The sequence below is a fragment of the Lepidothrix coronata genome, unplaced genomic scaffold (genome assembly GCF_001604755.1).
Source record: "Lepidothrix coronata isolate B3197 unplaced genomic scaffold, Lepidothrix_coronata-1.0 Scaffold33, whole genome shotgun sequence".
Classification (NCBI taxonomy): Eukaryota; Metazoa; Chordata; class Aves; order Passeriformes; family Pipridae; genus Lepidothrix; species Lepidothrix coronata.
Window position 1 is genome coordinate 803,390 of NW_016690213.1, and position 18,892 is coordinate 822,281.

Genomic DNA, 18,892 nt, shown 5'->3' on the forward strand with positions numbered 1-18,892 from the left:
GAAAAAAATCTGCTACTAGAAATGAGATGTTTCAGCAATCATCCACAGCTGCAGCCCTTGTTACAAGGGAGCTGCCAGTGGTGGCACCAAAGGTGAGAGTCAGGACTTACCTCCACTGCCACATGAGCACCTGAGTCATCCCTGCCTGCATGGAGAGAGGAATGTACTGCAATAAAACCCTGCCTGCTTAAGGTTAGAAGCATAATTGTTGGTGCTGTTCAGAAATAAATTAATCAATCTAGTTCTGTTATGGGATACTCTGTGCCCTCTATGAACAGTATGATGCTAGTTAGGAAATGCTCTGAACTGATGTCACCCTTACATATTAAAATTCCTCAAACACATTTTCTTTCTAGGAAGAAAGAGAAGTTGACTCAAAAAGTTATTAAATCTAGCAATAGAACATATCACAAGCCCAAAACCAAAAGCTTTTGAATTTAGATGCTGTGTGAAACCTGCAAAGAGAAATGTGTGATGTTCTCAATACTATGGTACAACAAGGTGTCATCAGCTGATGATTTCATCAAACAGTTTTTGATCTGAAGCATCACTTCAAGCATCCCTAGGAAACAGTGCTCCGCAGGTTAAGAGTCCCCCTTTCTAGAGCATGATTGAAGAGTAATCAAAACACTGCAGAAGCACCTGAAGGTGACAGTAAAATTCAAACACTGTGATCATTTTATAAACAAAGTTCTTAAAGGAAGCATAGTAATCTGGAGCAAAATTACTTTTTCTCAGTCATCTTCATTATTTACCATCACAGAAATGATACTCATTGTCAGCATTGACTTTCAAAGTCAAGCCTATAGAGCATTTTCTGACTTTGGAATCAAAACTGGGAATGTTGTGTGATCATGCAAGCTGCAAACTTGGAGGAGGCTCTATAATGCTCTCTGTACTCTTCCTGCACACAGATATTTCAACCCTCATGAGATTCTTACAGTTCTAGCCTGAGTAGTTGGAGTAGGTCAGAGGAAAACCGTGGGGCATTCTGTTCCCCAAAAGCCAAGGGACCTCTGCATCTCCCCTGGCAACAGCCTGGTTTGGATAACTTTGTTAAGCTTCTGAGCCTTTGCAGACTCTTCTACTTTTTTGAAGCTTCTGTGGAGCAGTGACAAGATGCAAAATCATGGGATTTCTATCTAGGCTTTAGGCAGTGGCCTCTTAGTGAACTTCAGGTTTTTAGCATTAGGGCCCTAAGGAAATTTCAGTTGTTCATTGGGAGCAGAAGATAACACAAATTCAAGTCCCATAGAGACAGTTAATCATCCACGGGTGAGTCATTCTCACCCCAGTGGGACAGTGCTTCTTCATTCCGCACAGGATGTACGTTCTGTCTAATGCCCGTAGGGTTGTTCAGAATCAGCTGATGAATTATTCTGAAGAAATCAAGTTGCCTTCCAATATTTAATGGAGAAAGCAGCATGCACAGCCTTAGAAACTGTGCTGTTATATTCTAAGTTCTTTTTCTCTTGGTAGCAAGCTGGATAATTTGATTTCTAAAAAAATAACTAACTCCGCACTCCTCTGCACTCCCTCTTTTACCTTATTCAAACCAGTGATCAGCATCCGAGGAACCTCAGGACTGCCCCATTCTGAGAAAAGAAATTCAGAACTTTCTGGTTCAGCCTAATGCAGTCTAGCAAAACTGAAGCCTTCAATACTTCCCTGGGATTTTTCCATCTGCATGGAGTTTATAGCTTTTGTAGGGTCTTGTGTCTGTTTCTGGAAACTTGTAACGCAAGGCCACAATACTGACAATGCCCTTTATATATTATTTACAGCCTTTTGGATGGTCTCAGCATTATTACAAGCAGAAGCAGTTTACTGAGAAAACACTGGAAATTAGCATCCTAGAGGCTGAATTTTGATCCCTGCTATTAAGCAGACATTAGCCAGTTACTCACAAATTACTCACAAATCAATAATTATGCCTAACCATTGCCAGTACTTAGCCTTTTTTTTTTACTGTGACATACCTGCTGAAGTCCTTTCTGTAAAGTTCAGGATATTATTGTTTTATTTTCTGAAAGTTGTTGTTTAATAAAGCTATAAATATTGATTTAGAACATAGTCAGATAAGGTTAGCTCATTGTGAAGTACTACCAGAAGGAAATCCAGCAGGCTTCTAAGAAAGCTTTCAGCCCAGGAAGCAGCTGGACTATTAAGCGTCTGCCTATTTTATCCATTCACAAACCACATCCCTTTCTGGAAAGGGTAGCACTTGTTAGCTTTGGATAAACAGGCCCTCCTCCCAACTACAGAAATGATTATCTGACTAATCATAGTCAGGGTGGATTCACATCTTCCACTTACCTGATGAAGCTTCTGGTGTTTTCTTTCAAGAAGGACTGAGCATCTGATAAAAAACAAACAAACAAACAAACAAACAAATCAAATAACCAAAAGAAATTTTAAGACAATAATAATTTTCTGAGGTTGTTCCTTCCTAGCTGCAGGAATGTTTAAATTACAATGCTAAATGGAGATATTGCCTGCAGATTTCATAGAGGAACATGACCCTGTAGTCATGGTTGTAAAATGAAGAACCCATCTAAAAGTTCAACCCAGTGTTGACTGGAAGTTAGCATTTTTATATAACAAAAGACTTGTGTTTGCTGTGCTCTGCAGCACCTGCAACCTCCTTCTGTGAAGAATCTCCTATACAAAAATAGCTGAGAGAGAATCCCAGTTTTGTGGAGAAGTGAGATTAAAAAACCCTAAACCATTTTCTTACACTGACTCTATTTTCTTTGAAGCAGGTTACTCAAACTTACCTGGTTCACAGCTGATGTGCTGGGCTAAATGTCTGAGGGTAAGTGACAGATCCCTTGCAGAGTGTTCACAAGGGTTCTGCTGTGCTCCCACCGAAGACAACTCTGGGTTTAGAAACAAAAGTTGTGCCATAACTGAAGATAATGTCTCACTCTATCCTCTCTAAGAAGTTAATCTACTCTCTCTCCCCAGATAATCTCTCTGCAACCAAGTGCTTTGTTAAAATAATATTTGCACTACCCTCAAGAAGCTGCCTTTGGATCGCTCTGCTTTAGGGGTTAACTTAAACTTCCTTTTCCTCACAGACCTTTTTCAAAGAAAAGGAGAAATCACTACGGTAGAGTGGAGCAACTCAGTTGTTGCTAATATTTAATTCCTTCCATGCCCTGAGAAAATTTCTCTGGATGCCAATACTCTTGTGTAGAATAAATCTATATACCATGCATACATGCACTCTGCATGTACATGTGCATGCATGTTTATTAATGACACAGTAAGTCATTCACTTTAAATTCCCCTACATTAAAAGGCAGCTTCTAAGGAAAAAAATGAATCATTTTTAGATCATCAGCAGTATCAGCAGCTATCAAAAATGCTAATCTTGGCTTCAATCAAGTTTTGCATTATACACTTTATTAGTTACATATAACAGTAAGTAATGATGCCATCCACATATACACATACAGACAATATTGCAATCAGAGAATATTCCTAAAGAATTTTTAATTTTCTCTTGAAACAAAGATTGGTACAGTAACAAACCCGAAATATTACAGCAAAAATATTTGTTATCTTCATGAGTAGAACAAAGACGTGAGCAGTAAATAACATGGGTCTTAAACAAAAATACATTTCTTTTAGGAATTTTTTTTTGCTTAATTCATTCTAGTTCATGTATTAACACCACTTTGCCCTCTTTACAGACTTCAGACTGAATGTGGTGCTGGGGGCAATCACATGGGGTACAATAACAGTTTGTGGTCCAAGAAACATTAGTAGCCTATAACACTTAAGAAGGTGGTACATCCATGTATTGAAAGACAGCAACTAAAAAGGGCACACATTCCCAATTACACAGGAAAACTAGTGAGTTCACAGAATGAAAAATGAAAACAATAACTGTTTACAGCTTAACCCAATTTCACTTGGTTGTAGATGCACAAGATAGTCCAAATAATTCTCAAAAAACATTTTTTCATTAGGCAACATGGGCTGGCAGCTCTAATTACACACTCCAGTGATTGTCTCTGAAACAACAGACTGCCTTGAACAAAAGAGATGACCAAGAGGATGAAGTTAGGAAAGACCTATTAACCTGAATTGTTTCACATTAATTCTTCCTACTTCTTCCCTTGTTCTTTCTTCCTTGTAAAACATGGACATTCAGCAACACAAAGAGATGTTACTAAACACAAGCACCCATCTACAAAATACTTGCTCTGAAGGACTTATCTCAGTCCTAATCTTAAGAAAGCTCCTGACTGCAGCAATTCCAGACTATGCCTTACAGATCTGATATTTTCACACCCAGGCAACAGAAATGAGGGGTTTAAGGCCATGTTAGGAATGCTAAATAAAAATGGGTCAATGTTTGCTGGATCTCTCCCACTTAGGTTATCAAAAGTTTGACACAGTCTGGAAGAAATGCAAAGATAAGAGTTATTTTTAAGGCTAAACTCTGAATCTTGTAGCTGAAGGTTATCAATTGCACACACTGGTGGGCCCCTGGGAACCTGGGGGCAGTCCCCTTGCTTACGTTCCATTACATAAGTTCTCTTTCATCCTCTAGAGCTCTCTTGAAACACTTAAAAGAAAAGCAAATTGAAAAGAAAAAACTGATGCACGGGATTGGAATGCTTCTCCTCACTTGGTTTCTCACGCCATCCTCTTGTAGTTGACATGTTATTCCATTCATGATACAATTACTTCTTTAAACAGTTATGATTTTTAGCACCCACCTCTACTCTTACTGGACAGCTGAGCCAGGATATCAAGGCTAAGAGAGTCAGAAACCCTATTTCCAGTGCCAGATGGATGTGGAATTTCCAGGCTGAGAAAGTTGGAGCTGCTCAGCCTGGAGAAGAGAAGGCTGCATGGAGACCTCATAGCAACCTTCCAGTATCTGAAAGGGGTCCTATATAGGGAAGCAGGAAAGGGATCCTTTGTCAGGAACTGTGGTGATAGGACAAGGCATAATGAGTACCAACTGAAAAAGGGAAAATTTAGGTTAGATATTAGGAAGAAATTTTTTACTCTGAGGGTGGTTAGACACTGGAACAGGTTGCCTAGGGAGGCTGTGGATGCCCCAAGCCTGGCAGTGTTCAAAGACAAATTGGACAAGACCTCGAGCAACCTGGTCTAGTGGGAGGTGTCCCTGCCCATGGCAAGCAGGGTTGGAACTAGATGATCTTTAAAGTCCATTCCAACCCCTTAACATTCTATGATTCTATGTTTGATTGAGTGGAAAGCAAAAAACACAAAGCCTCAACTACCCCAAATTTGTTTCTGCTGTGAGCTAGAACCTCAGTTTCTTGACAGATGATAAGACTATTGCATAAAATACTGGTTTGCTCTTTATTTGCTCTTTATTTTGCTGCTGAGCCTTTTATTTAAATACTTTATCACTGCCTGGAAATAGCTCACAGGTTTCCAACTTTCAAGCTCTTTTTAAATCCAGGATATAATTAAGCCTTTATTATTAGAAATATTTTCTTTTCAGGGACCCAACAGGGTTTCCAGCATGCCAAAATCTTGTTTGAACCTTTTCAGAGGGTAGCCAAGTAATTTGGCAGGAGATAAAAACACAGGGAACCAGAACTAGAATATTTTTTCAACAATCAGCTGAACATAACTAAAGAAACTGGAAACTAGTACTGAAGAAAGGAATTAAAAATAAATTTTAAGAAAGAAAAAGGCTCCATCTTTGAATTTGGACAGTGTTTACTGGAGAGGTTAGCAAACATTCTGGATACTGCCAAAGACTTTCTACTGGATATTTGAAAACAATTCCCCAAAACTGCAAAAATATTATCTTTTTAGGATTTTGCAACGGCAAAAGTCAAAGCAACCAGGGGCCATGAACACAAATATTTTCTGAATCTGTATCTTGCCGAAGAACCCAAATATATTTTGGCACACAGTATTATAAATTTTCCAGAGGAAAAGCCACCCACATATATCAGAAGGGAGAAACTTTCACTTTTCTCACTCAGGCTGAAAACGTGTACATCCCTTGATGGGGCAGTTTATACCACTGCAAGTCACTAAATGTAAAGAACTGACATAACGAAAGCATCTCTACTTCCACTCCTATACCCTTGCCTGCCATTTCAGTATCCAGGAGTTACTTTTCCTATATTCAGCTACCTCCATAGCAGACTATTCTTGAGCTCACCTCTCTAGGACCAGCAAGGCCTGCTAGCACTTGACCTGGCAAAGACACATGGACCCTATTTGGCAAGTGTTCCAAGCACGCTTAGCTTACTCCGATAGGTCTTCCCATATAAAATGTTTAAATCAAGATCACCAAGTTTAGAGGCTAAGTTTAGAAACATAAGTTTTCAGGATCCTTTTCATACAAAAGGATTCTCCAAGTCTACAGTGAAACAAGGAAAAGAAAAGCATCTCATGATACTTATTGTACTGAAAGGCTATCTTGGAGTTTGGCGTGGTTTAACCCCAGCAGCCAAGCCCCACACAGCCACCCACTCACTCCCCCACCAGCAAGACAGGGGAGAGAATCAGGAGGGTAAAAGCTGGAAAACTCATGGGTTGAGATAAAGACAGTTTAATAGGGAAAGCAAAAGCCATGCACACAAGCAAAGGAAAACAAGGAATTAATTAACTGCTTCCCACAGGCAGATGTTCAGCCATTCCCAGGAAAGCAGGTCCTTGTCACATGTAACAGTGACTTGAGAAGACAAATGTCACGACCCCAAACATGCCCCCACTTCCTCCTTCTTCCCCACACTTTATATACTGAGTATGATGTCATAGGGTCTGGAATATCCCTTTGGTCAGTTTGAGGCACCTGTCATGGCTGTGTCTCCTCGCACACTCCCATGCATTCCCAACTCCCTTGCCAGCGTGGCAGCACAAAAAGCAGAAAAGGCCTTGGCTCTGTGCAAGCCCTGCTCAGCAATAACAAAAACATCTCTATACTATCAACCCTGTGTTCAGCACAAATCCAAAACACGGCCCCATAACTAGCCACTGTGAAGAAAATTAACTCTACCCCAGCTGAAACCAGCACAGAGTTAAACAGTTCCCCATACTCAACTGTAACAATCCATGGAAAACTTCGAGTAGGATTCTATTCTACCTTCTGGATGGCACTACATCTGTGGGAATTTAAAGAGACAGCATCATTGATGGCACTGAATCTGCAGGCTCAGCTTACAAACTGCTAAAACTTAAATGTTTGCAAAAAGTCCGCTAGCTCAGGTCTGACTCTTCCAGTAATAGTAGGACCTCAGTATTACTGTAGTGCTATCAGTTCTGTAGGTGTGTAGGTAAAGCACAAGGTAAAGGAGAAACTTTTCAGAAGCCCTACAGTGAAAAACCCACATCCCAAATTCAGATAAATGTGATCACAAAGTGAATGTTAACAGTCTGCTCATTTTGTAGCTAAGATGTATGTATAAAAGCAAATAGTTGATCAGGCAAAGTGAAAATATCACTATTTTCATTTCAGTCATCCTTACAGCTTTTAACAAACTGCAAAAGACATGATTTAAGTTATACAAGCACAAAAATTTCACGAGACAAGTGATACAATTCATAACAAAGAAAAATAAATGCAAAAAAAGGATAGAAAACATTTTCTGATATTCCACATATATTCAGAGAAAGTTTAACAGACAAAATGGAATTTCTTCAGCAGCACTGATTAAACTCAAGATGAGGCAAAGATCTTTACAAAGTAAAGGCACCAGCTCTTTGTAAACACGTACTCTTCTCGCTTTAACTGAGAAAGCACTCAAAATATTCCATGGAGGAAATCTATGTGGTAGTGTTCCTTATTGCCTGTACTTCACAACAGAGATATCAAAGGCCTTTCTCCTCCTTTTTACTATATTTAATAAGAAATGTTTTTTCTTCAATTTATCTAGTGGGAAACTCTTTAAACCTCCCCAAAAATGTTACAATGAACGTATGAGACAGTGTTCTCTCTTATCTGCCTTCTGATACCTATCAAGAAGTTTCAAGGCAAAAGAAATGTCAGATGCCAGTATGAAACATACACGTCATCTCTCGTTTTCAGTATTGTGCTATCAGTTTCCCAGAAGGAATCATTGGCTTATATTAAAATACAGATACATTTAAAATAAAAAAGGAACTCGTGAACATCCTCCTGCTGTGCAGCTCCCTACTCTCTGACTTTTCAAACGCACCAGCAAAGACTGAGCAAGAAGAGAAGATTAGATACTTCCAATCATGACAATTGTACTTCAGGATTCCAGATTTTGTCAAGTATGCATCCTGAACGTACATGTCTCCCTAGTGTGGAGAGTGTTCACACGGTTCTTTACTAGTGAAACTGCAAAACTTGAAAACCGTTAAAATAAATATTCCATACAAAGATGAATTGTTTGCATCGTGGGCAAAATGAACTGAGCATCTTCATAGCTTCCACCACACATCTACCACCAATATCAACAAACACATTTTACTACTCATACACACAAATCCAGTGATTATACTAGTTCATACTGTTCCATATCCAACCAAACTTGTGCGTTTCTAAGTCACCTTCCTTCAGCTTTATAAAGTTGACTGAATTTTTAACGTAGTGCTTTCAGGTTCTACAGGACTGTCAACTGGTACCTGGGGAGAGAGATAAAAAAAAAAAAACACAAACACAACAGGAATTAGGCTGTTATGCAGCAGAACTATTCCCAACCTCAGTATTCTTAGTTAATTGTTAAGTTAGACTCTAGTAGTATATCTAGTCAATTAGACCAATTAAGCAATTATAGAAAGCCCTATTTTCCCTTCTCTCTCTCCCCTAAAAAAACCAAAACAAACAAAAAAAACAAAAAACCCCTTAGAATTTAGTTTCTTAGTATAAATCTAAAGCATGGATTTACAGCATATAGATGTTTGGCACATATGGATTAACTTCCAGTTTTTTTCTCCATTACATTTAAACACTGTAGAATCTTGATGATCAAGGTTTGGCATCAAAGTGCTATTGTTCATTATTAACACAGACAGCTTTCAATTATTTATGGTAATACCAGGGCAAAGACTCCAACTTTTCTTATATCTTGGCTAATATAAATGAAGTTGTGTGACAACCTAGGCTAATTAGGAAGGTGATAACAGAAATCAGACGAGTCATGGGCCACTGCCTTTAAGCAGCATATAAGCCCCAAGACAGCCCCAACTCAGGCCGGCAAACCCATAGGATGCCACACTTTGCACACACAGCTGCACAGGTTTCAGGTTCAAGTTAGCTCATACAGCACCAGTTTGGAAGTTTCTGAACCTCCTGCAGATACTAACTGTGTGCAGTTGATCACAGATGATCAAAAGCTGCTGTACATGCAAGACACCTACACATAAAAAGAAGTACGACAGAGGATCTTGCAATATCTGAATCTAAAAAGCTGTCTCATGTTTTGATCCACTGAAAAAAGCTTTCGGTGAAAACTTTATTTCTACTAATAACTGTGGTAATTTGGAAAAGTTGCTGAAACGTGGTCTTGGAACCTCATGAACAGCGAAAGGGCTATGCTCACTTCATTTAAATTGAGAGGGTGCTTAGCATAAGAACAACCCAGCTCTTTATGCAGCACAGTACAGAAACTGCAGCATGGCTTCTATTCAGCAGACTGACTTCACTTGAAGGGACTGCAGATATTTTAAATAAAATGCGTAGTCTATAGGATGGCCTCATAACTCAATACACAAAAAGGCTTCACAATTTACAATGGCACCTGCAAATATGAAAAAGCAAGATTCAAGCAATAAAATCAAATATTAATATTAGCCACTTAAAATTCAGGAAAATCTGGGAGCAGAAGGTACTTTAGGGTTTTTTCATGGGAACTAAGGGGAAAAACAGATATCTGAGGGCAGCATCCCATGTGGCTCTGTTTTTCCAAAACAGCATGGAAACAGTCATAAGATTTTGTATTTACTCTTTTGCAGTTAACATTGTTATGCTAATAGAAGCCAAGCATTCAAGTAGGGAATACAATCACAGAGTCACCACTTACAGCTTTAACATCCAAATTCATAATCCCTGAATTCACATTGTGTCTTCGCAAATCTGATTTTATTAAGGCTGAAACAAACAAACAAAAAAAAAAAAACGAAAAAAGAAAGCTGGTTCACAACTTTGCAATGACATGCATGTCAAGGGAAATGATTGCACAGTGCAAGGACATGAAAGCTGTTTTCAGCACATTTTCAAAATACCTGTATTCACTCTTTTGTGACTGGAACTCATTGCCCATTTGAACTTGCTCCCCACAAAGCATACAAAGCAGAAAATGACAATAAAAGCTTTTAAAGCACAAGTACTTAAAGCAAAGCTTGATAGTTTTAGCACTTTCAGCACATTTGGAAGTATCAACATGCGTAAGTCACTGGTACAGTTCTGGAACACATCAGCAGTTTCTTACATTTGGAAAACTGCAAACTGCCTCCATTTATGCATTTCTTTCCGTTTACCATCCTACTCAGGAGATAGATATCTATGTCTCAAATTCAAGGCATGACCCAAGAAATGGATGCCAAATGGCTGTTGCTATATTAGCAACATCATCCTTAAAACCTCCACATTTTTACATTAAAGAGTAAACTTTACTTGTATTTCTAATTAATTACCTGTTAAGATAATGCCCACAAAAATCCAAGCACAAAGAAAGAGGTTTCCTGCACGAGGACTGTAGTCTGTTGTGAGTTTTCCTTGAACAAGTGTAAAGAGAATTCCAAATATCTATAAACAAACAAGTCAGTTCGTCAGGATCACACAGAAAAATGTCATCACTTTACCTTTAAAAGTTCCAGGTCACATCTTATGGAAACCAAATTACAAAAAACAAGGGCTACAGCAACACAACAGAAACTTAGTAGCCAAGTCTAAGAAAGCCTTCCTAGACCTGAACATAGTGGTCTTCCCAAAATTACTTTGCTTGAAGAAATAAAATGATACAACCTGTGCTGATGCATTAAGGAGACCTGAGGAAGTGCCTTCAGACTCTGGGTATGTAATTTCCACAGCAAATTCAAACCCAAGTGGAAGATAGCCAGTCATGAAGAACCTGTTGAAGAGAAGAGTAAAAGGATGGCAGGTGTAGCCTTCATCTATTACTACAGCTAAGAAAATCTAACATACACATTGGGTATTAGGAATTAGCTGGTACTCTGAACTGTCATGTTTTCATGACAACATAATTCAATAATTCTTTTGTTTCCTTCATTCCCTCAACAACATTCAAGAATTTTAGCCAAGCATCTCTCTCTCTTTAGGACAAAGATGTTTTAACATATTTGTCCTATCTCCCATAACCACCTGCATTCCACTCCATACATACGAAACAACCTTTTCTGACCAGTCCACAAGCCTCTCCATAATTGAAGCCAATTCCTCTCAAATGAAAGACATACAGAATCATCATCATTTGATCAGCACAGATATCCATGCTGAAGGACAAAGAGAGACTATCAGTAGGGAGTGAGGCTGTACACTGGAACATCTGCTAGAAGCTGCTATGGAATAAACTGAGGGGACTGACAGATGACAGGAAGAGAAGGGGCTTAATCCAGTTGAGGTTGTGTTGAGACATTTCTGGCTTTACCTGGTCTGCTGTGTCTAAATACAGCACCTTTTGAGGCTTTTAGACCGTGTATCTATGAGGAGAGCTCATGCTCTTCTGAGTGATCAAAGTAACCAGCATGTTGCTTGGGCTATCAAAGCAGAGATTAATCAAAATGCAAAGAAGTCAGTCTTTCTAGATTTGCTCATATTCTAATCACTTCTCCACTGGTCAACAGGAAGCTGCAACTTTACTGCAGACAGCTTTTTGAATTGCAGCCAAATGAACTGACCGTATAGAGACTTAGGTCCATAAAAATGTTAAATGAAATTTACTCAAAAGTGAGTTACTTTAGATTTATTGTGATTTAACGGAAGGTGAAATCCTAGTAAACCCTACCTGTACTGTGAGCTATAGGCGTAGGTTGAGACCATGGTGACAGAATACACAGTAGAATCATCTAATTAAAACAGTTAAATACTGTTTCTGAACAAAAGTAAGTCTTCTAATGCTCTTTAATTGCTCACCCAAGTACTCCTCCAGTCACGAACACTACTATAAGGTATCCGAGGTCCAGGGTGAAGGTAAATACCAACAACCCAATGAAAGAGAGAATGTAAACAATCAAAGTAGTTTGCCTGCAACCCAACCAAAAAAAAAAAAAAAAGTTAACATTCTTAACAGAAGGTCATAGTACATTACTGAAGCATGGAAGAGCAACATAAACATTACTTACTCTCTAACAACAGACATTCCAAAGCTATAAAATTTGCTTCATCCAATTCTGACTCAAACATAGCATGCAATGAGAATATATTCCTTCCTGACCTCTTCAGTGCCTTGGTTATATGGCTGCTTCACTCAAGGCTCAAGACATTCAGTACTCAGACTCTCAGAGTGGACAATCACAGCAGATACTACTACCTCAAGACTATTTTAAGTTCTCTGCTATGTTGTACCTCTCAACCATTCTTCAGTGCTGCCCTTTACACGACACATCAACACAGGAGCAGCCAAACTGAACACTCTTAAAAATAAAAGTCAGCCCACTAAGAGGAAAGTCAAACAAATCTCATTATAATGTTCTATTTATTTTAAATCTGGAATAAGGGATGTCATCCAAATTCTTAAAGCACATATTTATAAGCCAAAACACACACAGAAACAAAGCCAATCTACAGCATTAACATCCATTAGGTTTCTAGAGCTCTTGCACATAATGTGCTATGAGTCACAGGGGAGAACTACTCCATCACAAACAGTGCTCCAGGCCAGTGCTTGCTGCTGGGGGCCTTGGGTGTTGCACCTGGGAGCTCCTAGCCTCCTAGCTGAACAGAGTTCAGCTCCATGGTCACCTCCTGAATTAAAGCTGATGTTATGCTTACTAATGGGACCAGGAGCAGTATAAAAAAATTGAGAATCCATCACCTGTCCATCTTGCAAAACAATGCAGAGTAGGCTTTAAGCCTTTATGCTTTCCTAGGAGAAGAAGCCCCCTGGGCCACCTGGCCATTGTATGTAGGACTTACAGTGCTTTCCTCGTTAGCCTTATACTCCTGAAGAGACAGGGGTAGATGGAAAACCCCTTTGCATCTTTGCATTCCTCTCCCTCATTTCTTTTGGCCAAGAACCAATAAAAGCCTCAAGTTTTCACTGTAGCCTCAGAAACTCGTGTCTATCAAGGTCACTAAAAGATCAGGGATGAACTGCATTTTATCATCAGTTCATTTCAGCCCTTACATTGCAGTATTTTTCGAATGCAATTGCAACACTCTCCTACCCCTGACCCCAGACATGCCTACCCACACTTACTTGTATGTTTTAGTGTAATCCAGCCACAAACCACAAATAATCGAACCCACCATTCCTGCCACCACCAGTGTCAAGCCAATTCTCCCAGCGTTCACTTCTTCTCCCTTTCAACAAATATTTATATGGTGCTCATTAATAACTTGCTTCCACTCAGAGTCAAGTTCAGACCTCATGGCAGTCAAAAGTGCAAACAAACATTTCTACGACTCCCATAGCAGTACGGTACAAGAAACTGTAGAGATGTATAAAGGACACCAAACATCTGAGCACACATAGCACCTACATAATAACAAACATCACCTCTGCAAATGTACAGTGAAAAAAACAAAAAGACAAAGAAGATATGAGAAACTTACCTCATAATGAGTTACTATCATCTGGTTTAATAACGTGGAGACAGAATAAAATGTCCCAGTCATAATACCTGCAGTACCAAAATAAATACTTCAGTCATTCCAGGGGTAGCCAAGCAGATCTGCTACCCTAAAGAAATATTCTTCTGACATTTAAGACCCACATCAGAGGTAAAACCTTTTATTTGCCAGGTGAAATCTCTTCGCTGGACCTATAAATGGTATTTTGCATCCTGCAAGATTTTCCAGAACCGGCAGCTGAATAAATAAAAGTTTGATACTCCCTCCCCTGTAAAAAACCACCATCACAACTAAAACTCAGTGTGCTTTCAGCACACATTTGAACTGTTCTGCCAGACTACAGCCGGGCAGCACCACTTACCATAACTGATCAGCAAAAGTAGAAATGGAGTATTTTTGAACAAGTTAGTAATGGACTGCTTGTAGGAATAATCCTCAGGAGGTTTGGTTTGCAGGACTGCTTGAGAGTGACTAGGAGGATATTTGGGCTTTTCTTCAAACACTGGGGAAAAAGAAATAAAAACAATTTGGATTTATCTTTACCAAACTAATGTGGGGTTTTTTTGTTTTTGTTTTTTAAGTGTTTCAGCATGATGATTTTCAGAAGACTGACCTGTGATTCTAAGACTTCCCTAAAAAATATTCTAGATTTTGTCATTAAAGGATCAAGTCACAGCCACAAGTCACATCTGATTGCTACCAACAATCTGAACTTTTAGATTAACAGGGGGAATTCACATTATATCATAATGTCCTTGTAGCAAAAAAAATAAGATAACTAAATATTCTGAAAGACGTCACCCCATGTGAAGCACGACATACAGTGAAGTGGTTGTTGCTTAACTCTGGCACAACAGGTGAGTGTGCACAAATAAACTGGAGAAAATGTAACCTCAAATACTTTGAACAGTCACATGCTTTAAGTGAGATGTTGTTAACACTCCCTATGGTCAGCATTTAAATTCCAGGAATGAAACACTTACCAACTCCTGTTAAGAAGAACAAAAGTGTGGACACTATTGCTGTTCCATAGAACATGATGCTGATGTTATGTGCCATAAGATCAATATCATTAGGTGTATTTGGAACCAGAACAGGTGGCAATAAAAACCCAATTGCAGTGCCAAGCTGTAAAGCAAGAAAACCAAAAATAATTTTTATGTTCATAGGGAAATTAACAGAAGTGAAAAGTCTTACCAGGTAGAATTTAGAATTTCTATCATAATAAGTATTAATAAAACTATCAAGGAAAAGTGTTCCTTTGGTATCATACTTCTGAGCCATTTTCTCTTGATGATGTTTTACAATCCGAGCTTCCATAACTCAGGTTTTAACCTTTTCATTTCTAAATTAGATTCCGATACTACACCTCGTGTATATCTATACTACAATAGCACATATCTAAGAATCTTTCACAGAAAAACACTGTGTATGCACATAAATTTGTATCAGTCATCCTGCAGCTGAAGGGCTGGAGTTGACAGAAGACTGAAGCTACTTTTGTAGAAATGCTCTTCTCCATTTGATGTCACATTCCTGCCGCCATAGTAACAAAGACTGACACGCAATGTTTACTGATTGAGCTGAGAAGAGCAAGAGAAAAGGAACATCCTTTTTAAGAAACACAAAATCCTAAAGAAAAATCACAGAATGAACTAGTATCTGATTTGTATCTGGAGTAAATTCCAACATAACAACTGATTTTGTATTAAAGAGACAAAAAAACAAGGACTGAAATTTTGGGTATATATATAAAGCATTTTAAAACATGAAGAAACAACCGTCTTGGACTACTCTCCAATTTCTCTCTTCTGCTCCTCCAAAACTAAACTGCTTTTTAAAGTGCTAGAACATTTATTTTGTAACTAAAGAACCTGCATCTATTTTAGGTAAAATAAAACAAAAAAAAAGGGCACAAAAGACTGTTGGAGTAGCAAGTCTAACACTTAGAAAGTACATTTAAGGTGTGCCACAGTGCTTACAAAGCATCCTTCGTGCATATCCTGATGTGTGGTTTGCTACTTTTTTTTTTTCCCCCCACAGACCATCGGATTTACACAGTATCCAGTGGTCACATAAAGACTGTGTCTTTTTGTCCTCACCCTTCAGTATATAACTCTACAAACCTGAACGCAGTACACACTTTTTTTTCCTCAAGGTATGTTTTTTTCTCCCCCAGTAGGAGCCAATACAGCACCCACAATATTCCAACAAAGTGGAATGATGCCATTTTTCACCATTTACATCTAGAGAGGTTAAGGCCAGAAGGATCAAGCATTCCAATGACTTTGGCATGCCTTGCTTAAGATGCTAAATACTTGAGGCAATCTGGCACTCCTAACAATCCTTGGCGGGTACATCGCTGCGTTCCCAGTGATTTGCGCTGAACTGCAAATGATCAGCATCTAAAGAGGTAATGGGTACAATCTGATTTTTCATAACTACCCTGTCCCTCCCCTGCCTGCAGTCCCAGCCCTGTTTCCTGCAGCTCTGAAGTTATAAAAAGTTTCTGAAAAGAAATCGGATGACCAACAGCACAGTGGATTATAGCAAAATGTTCTGTTACATAGTTCGCCTTGTGCAATTAAATAAATACACTGAGACCCTAACAGAATGTGTATAAAGAAGTGAACTGCAGTAGAATGTACAGACAACATTATTTCTAATTTCTGATTTGCCATCTCACTCTTTCAATCTAGCTTTTGAGGGTTTGGGCGGGGAGGGGGGGAATTTTTAGTTTGGTTTTGGCGTTTGTTTTTTAAGAAAGCAAAAACTGAGAACAGAGAAATTTCCTTGTTTGACACCATATCAGACTTCATGCATCACAAGCAGGACCAGGATCTTCAGACCTCTGTAGCACAGAGCTCTGAGGTAGCAGTGTATGGCACAGCCACAGAATAAGCCACTGTCCTCTGCACAGGACTGCTGGAGGGAGATGAAACACACCTTGTCAGTGCATGTCACAGGTTTTTCCCTGGCAGAGGACCAGCAAGCACTTCGGCACACTGAGATCAGTTCTACCTTCTGGAGGGGAATATGCCCCAGAAATAACTATGACTTATTTTGTTCACATTCTGTTCCCGTTTCCCTTGTCCATCTTTCTCGTGGTTCCTATGCACACAATCCCGGCTCTCCTACTCCTGTCCTGCACCACTTTGACCCCCTCATCTCAGCATCCAAACAAAGCATCAGGTTCAGACTTCAAGTTGGATCCTTGGCACTGTACTGCAGAACTGAAAACCCAGTAACTCCTTGGTACTTGAGAGGACTGGTGCATGTTTGGAAGAGTGGAAATTTAACTGCCAAAGAAACCTTTAACTTAATTCCAGGATGTAGATCCAAAATTTTTGCTCAGCTGCTGAAACAACCAACAACGCCTGAAATCTTCAGTCCAAAGTGAATAGTTGACTTGTACACTGAAAGACCTGAATGCAAAAAACCATTGTTTTGAAAAAACTGCAAACAGACAGGTATAAGCTAATGAGCAACCCTAACCGTAAATACGTAACATTAAAGGTACCATTGCAATAATTCAAAGTGCACAAGCATAAAATCATTAGACTCACATGAGAAAAAAGAAATCCCCCACTACCTTAATCAAACTCTACCTAGGACCTCAGCCTGCACCAGTGACTCTGATTGGAATCTTAGCAATATTTTGCCACCAAAAAAAAAAAAAAAAAAAAAAAGCAGGGACAGTGGCACAGTGTGAGAACAAGGCTATAGGAGGAAAAAAACCAAGTATCATACCTGCACCTGTGCTTTCAGATGCACCTGTTCCAGCTCTCTGAAACTGGCCAGGACCAGGGAGCTTGAGGAAATCCAGGACTCAGTTATCAGCTCCCCACAGTGATGTGAACTATCACAGCGTAACAGAAAACTTCACGAGCCACCAGGGTATTGACTACTGGCACCTGGCAATTAGAGGCCATATTTTAAAAAGCAGAAACTAATATATGTTGGTGCTGGGGCTCTTCATGAAAGTTCACGTACTTCACACCCCTCAAACTGGAGGTGGATTCAGTCATATGAATCCAAATGTCAAAATGCAAGAGGAAGAGAAAGTGGAATAAGACCACTTCTGAAAAGGGTCTTGACTGGTGTACTCCCGGCAGCTGATGTGGAAGCGTGTGAGCTGCTACACGCTGCCACACGGCCGGGGTCCGGCACAGCGAGGCTGCCCGGGCAGGGCAGGGCGCGGCGCAGCATCACCGCACACTTGTCCCCACTCCCTCACCTTTCCACTCTCCAATGTCGCCCCATAACCGCTTCCTGGAGAATACCTTTTCCCACTTAAGCACCTTATTTTTAACTCAATGCCAAACTCCAAGGAAGCCCACTTCTCCAAAGCCGCCCTTGCTCCCCTCCGCCCCTACCTGGTTTCCCAGCACAGCCACGGCGCAGGCGGTGGAGACCTCGGTGGGGCCGAACCAGACGGAGGCGATGCGCGACGGCAGCCCCAGGATGAAGACCTGGGCGATGGCACAGACGGCCTGTGCGGCCAGGGTTAGGGGGTAGCGCTGGGGGGCCAGGCTGCCGCATTTGAGCCAGGCGCCCAGCGCGTTGAGCCCCGAGCCCAGGAGGGCGGTGAGACGCAGACCTCGGGCATCCAGCAGCCAGGTGGCCGGCAGGATCAGCGGCACGTAGGCCACCATGTAGACCATGGAGAGCCAGTCGATCTGCGTGAACGAGACGCCATAGAAGACGGCGAAGACGTTGCTGAGGATGCTGTACTGGATCCACTGGAAGGCGTTGACCAGCGAGTAGCAGCTGAAGACGGCCAGAACCACCAGCCGCCGCCGCGACAGGCGCGTCTCCACCCGCCCGCCGCCCGTCGGCAGCATCGCCTCGGCCGCTGCCGGGGCTGCGGGCTGCTCCTCGCCGTCCGCCGGGGCCGCCCGCCCGCCGTCCGCCGCCTCCTTGCCGGGCAGGAAGCCATTGCAGCGCGGCAGCGGGGGCGCGGCGGTGGCTGCCGGCATCTCCCCGCTCTCCCCCTCCGCCTCCTCCTCGCCGCCGTCCTCCACCATCTCGGCCGTCTCCCCACCCAGCTTCCCCGGGAGCAGCGGCGGCGGCGGCGGGCGCAGTCCGGCTCTGTCGGCCAAGGTCACCTGGCTCCGATTCCGCTCGGCTGCCGAGCCCACGCCGTCGGCGCCGCCGCCCCGC

General features: G+C 40.9%; 1 protein-coding gene across 1 annotated transcript; it reads right to left on the reverse strand.

Annotated features, from left to right (window-relative positions):
* Positions 1 to 7,442: 7,442 nt before the first annotated feature.
* Positions 7,443 to 18,573, reverse strand: FLVCR1 (feline leukemia virus subgroup C cellular receptor 1). Its single transcript, XM_017811771.1, has 10 exons — positions 18,106 to 18,573; positions 14,713 to 14,857; positions 14,091 to 14,231; positions 13,712 to 13,779; positions 13,356 to 13,459; positions 12,071 to 12,181; positions 10,943 to 11,048; positions 10,612 to 10,723; positions 9,999 to 10,066; positions 7,443 to 8,601 (listed from the first exon to the last, which is right to left on the reverse strand). Exons 1-10 carry the CDS (start codon positions 18,571 to 18,573, stop codon positions 8,539 to 8,541), a joined length of 1,386 nt encoding a protein of 461 aa, XP_017667260.1. The 3' UTR covers positions 7,443 to 8,538.
* Positions 18,574 to 18,892: the final 319 nt, after the last annotated feature.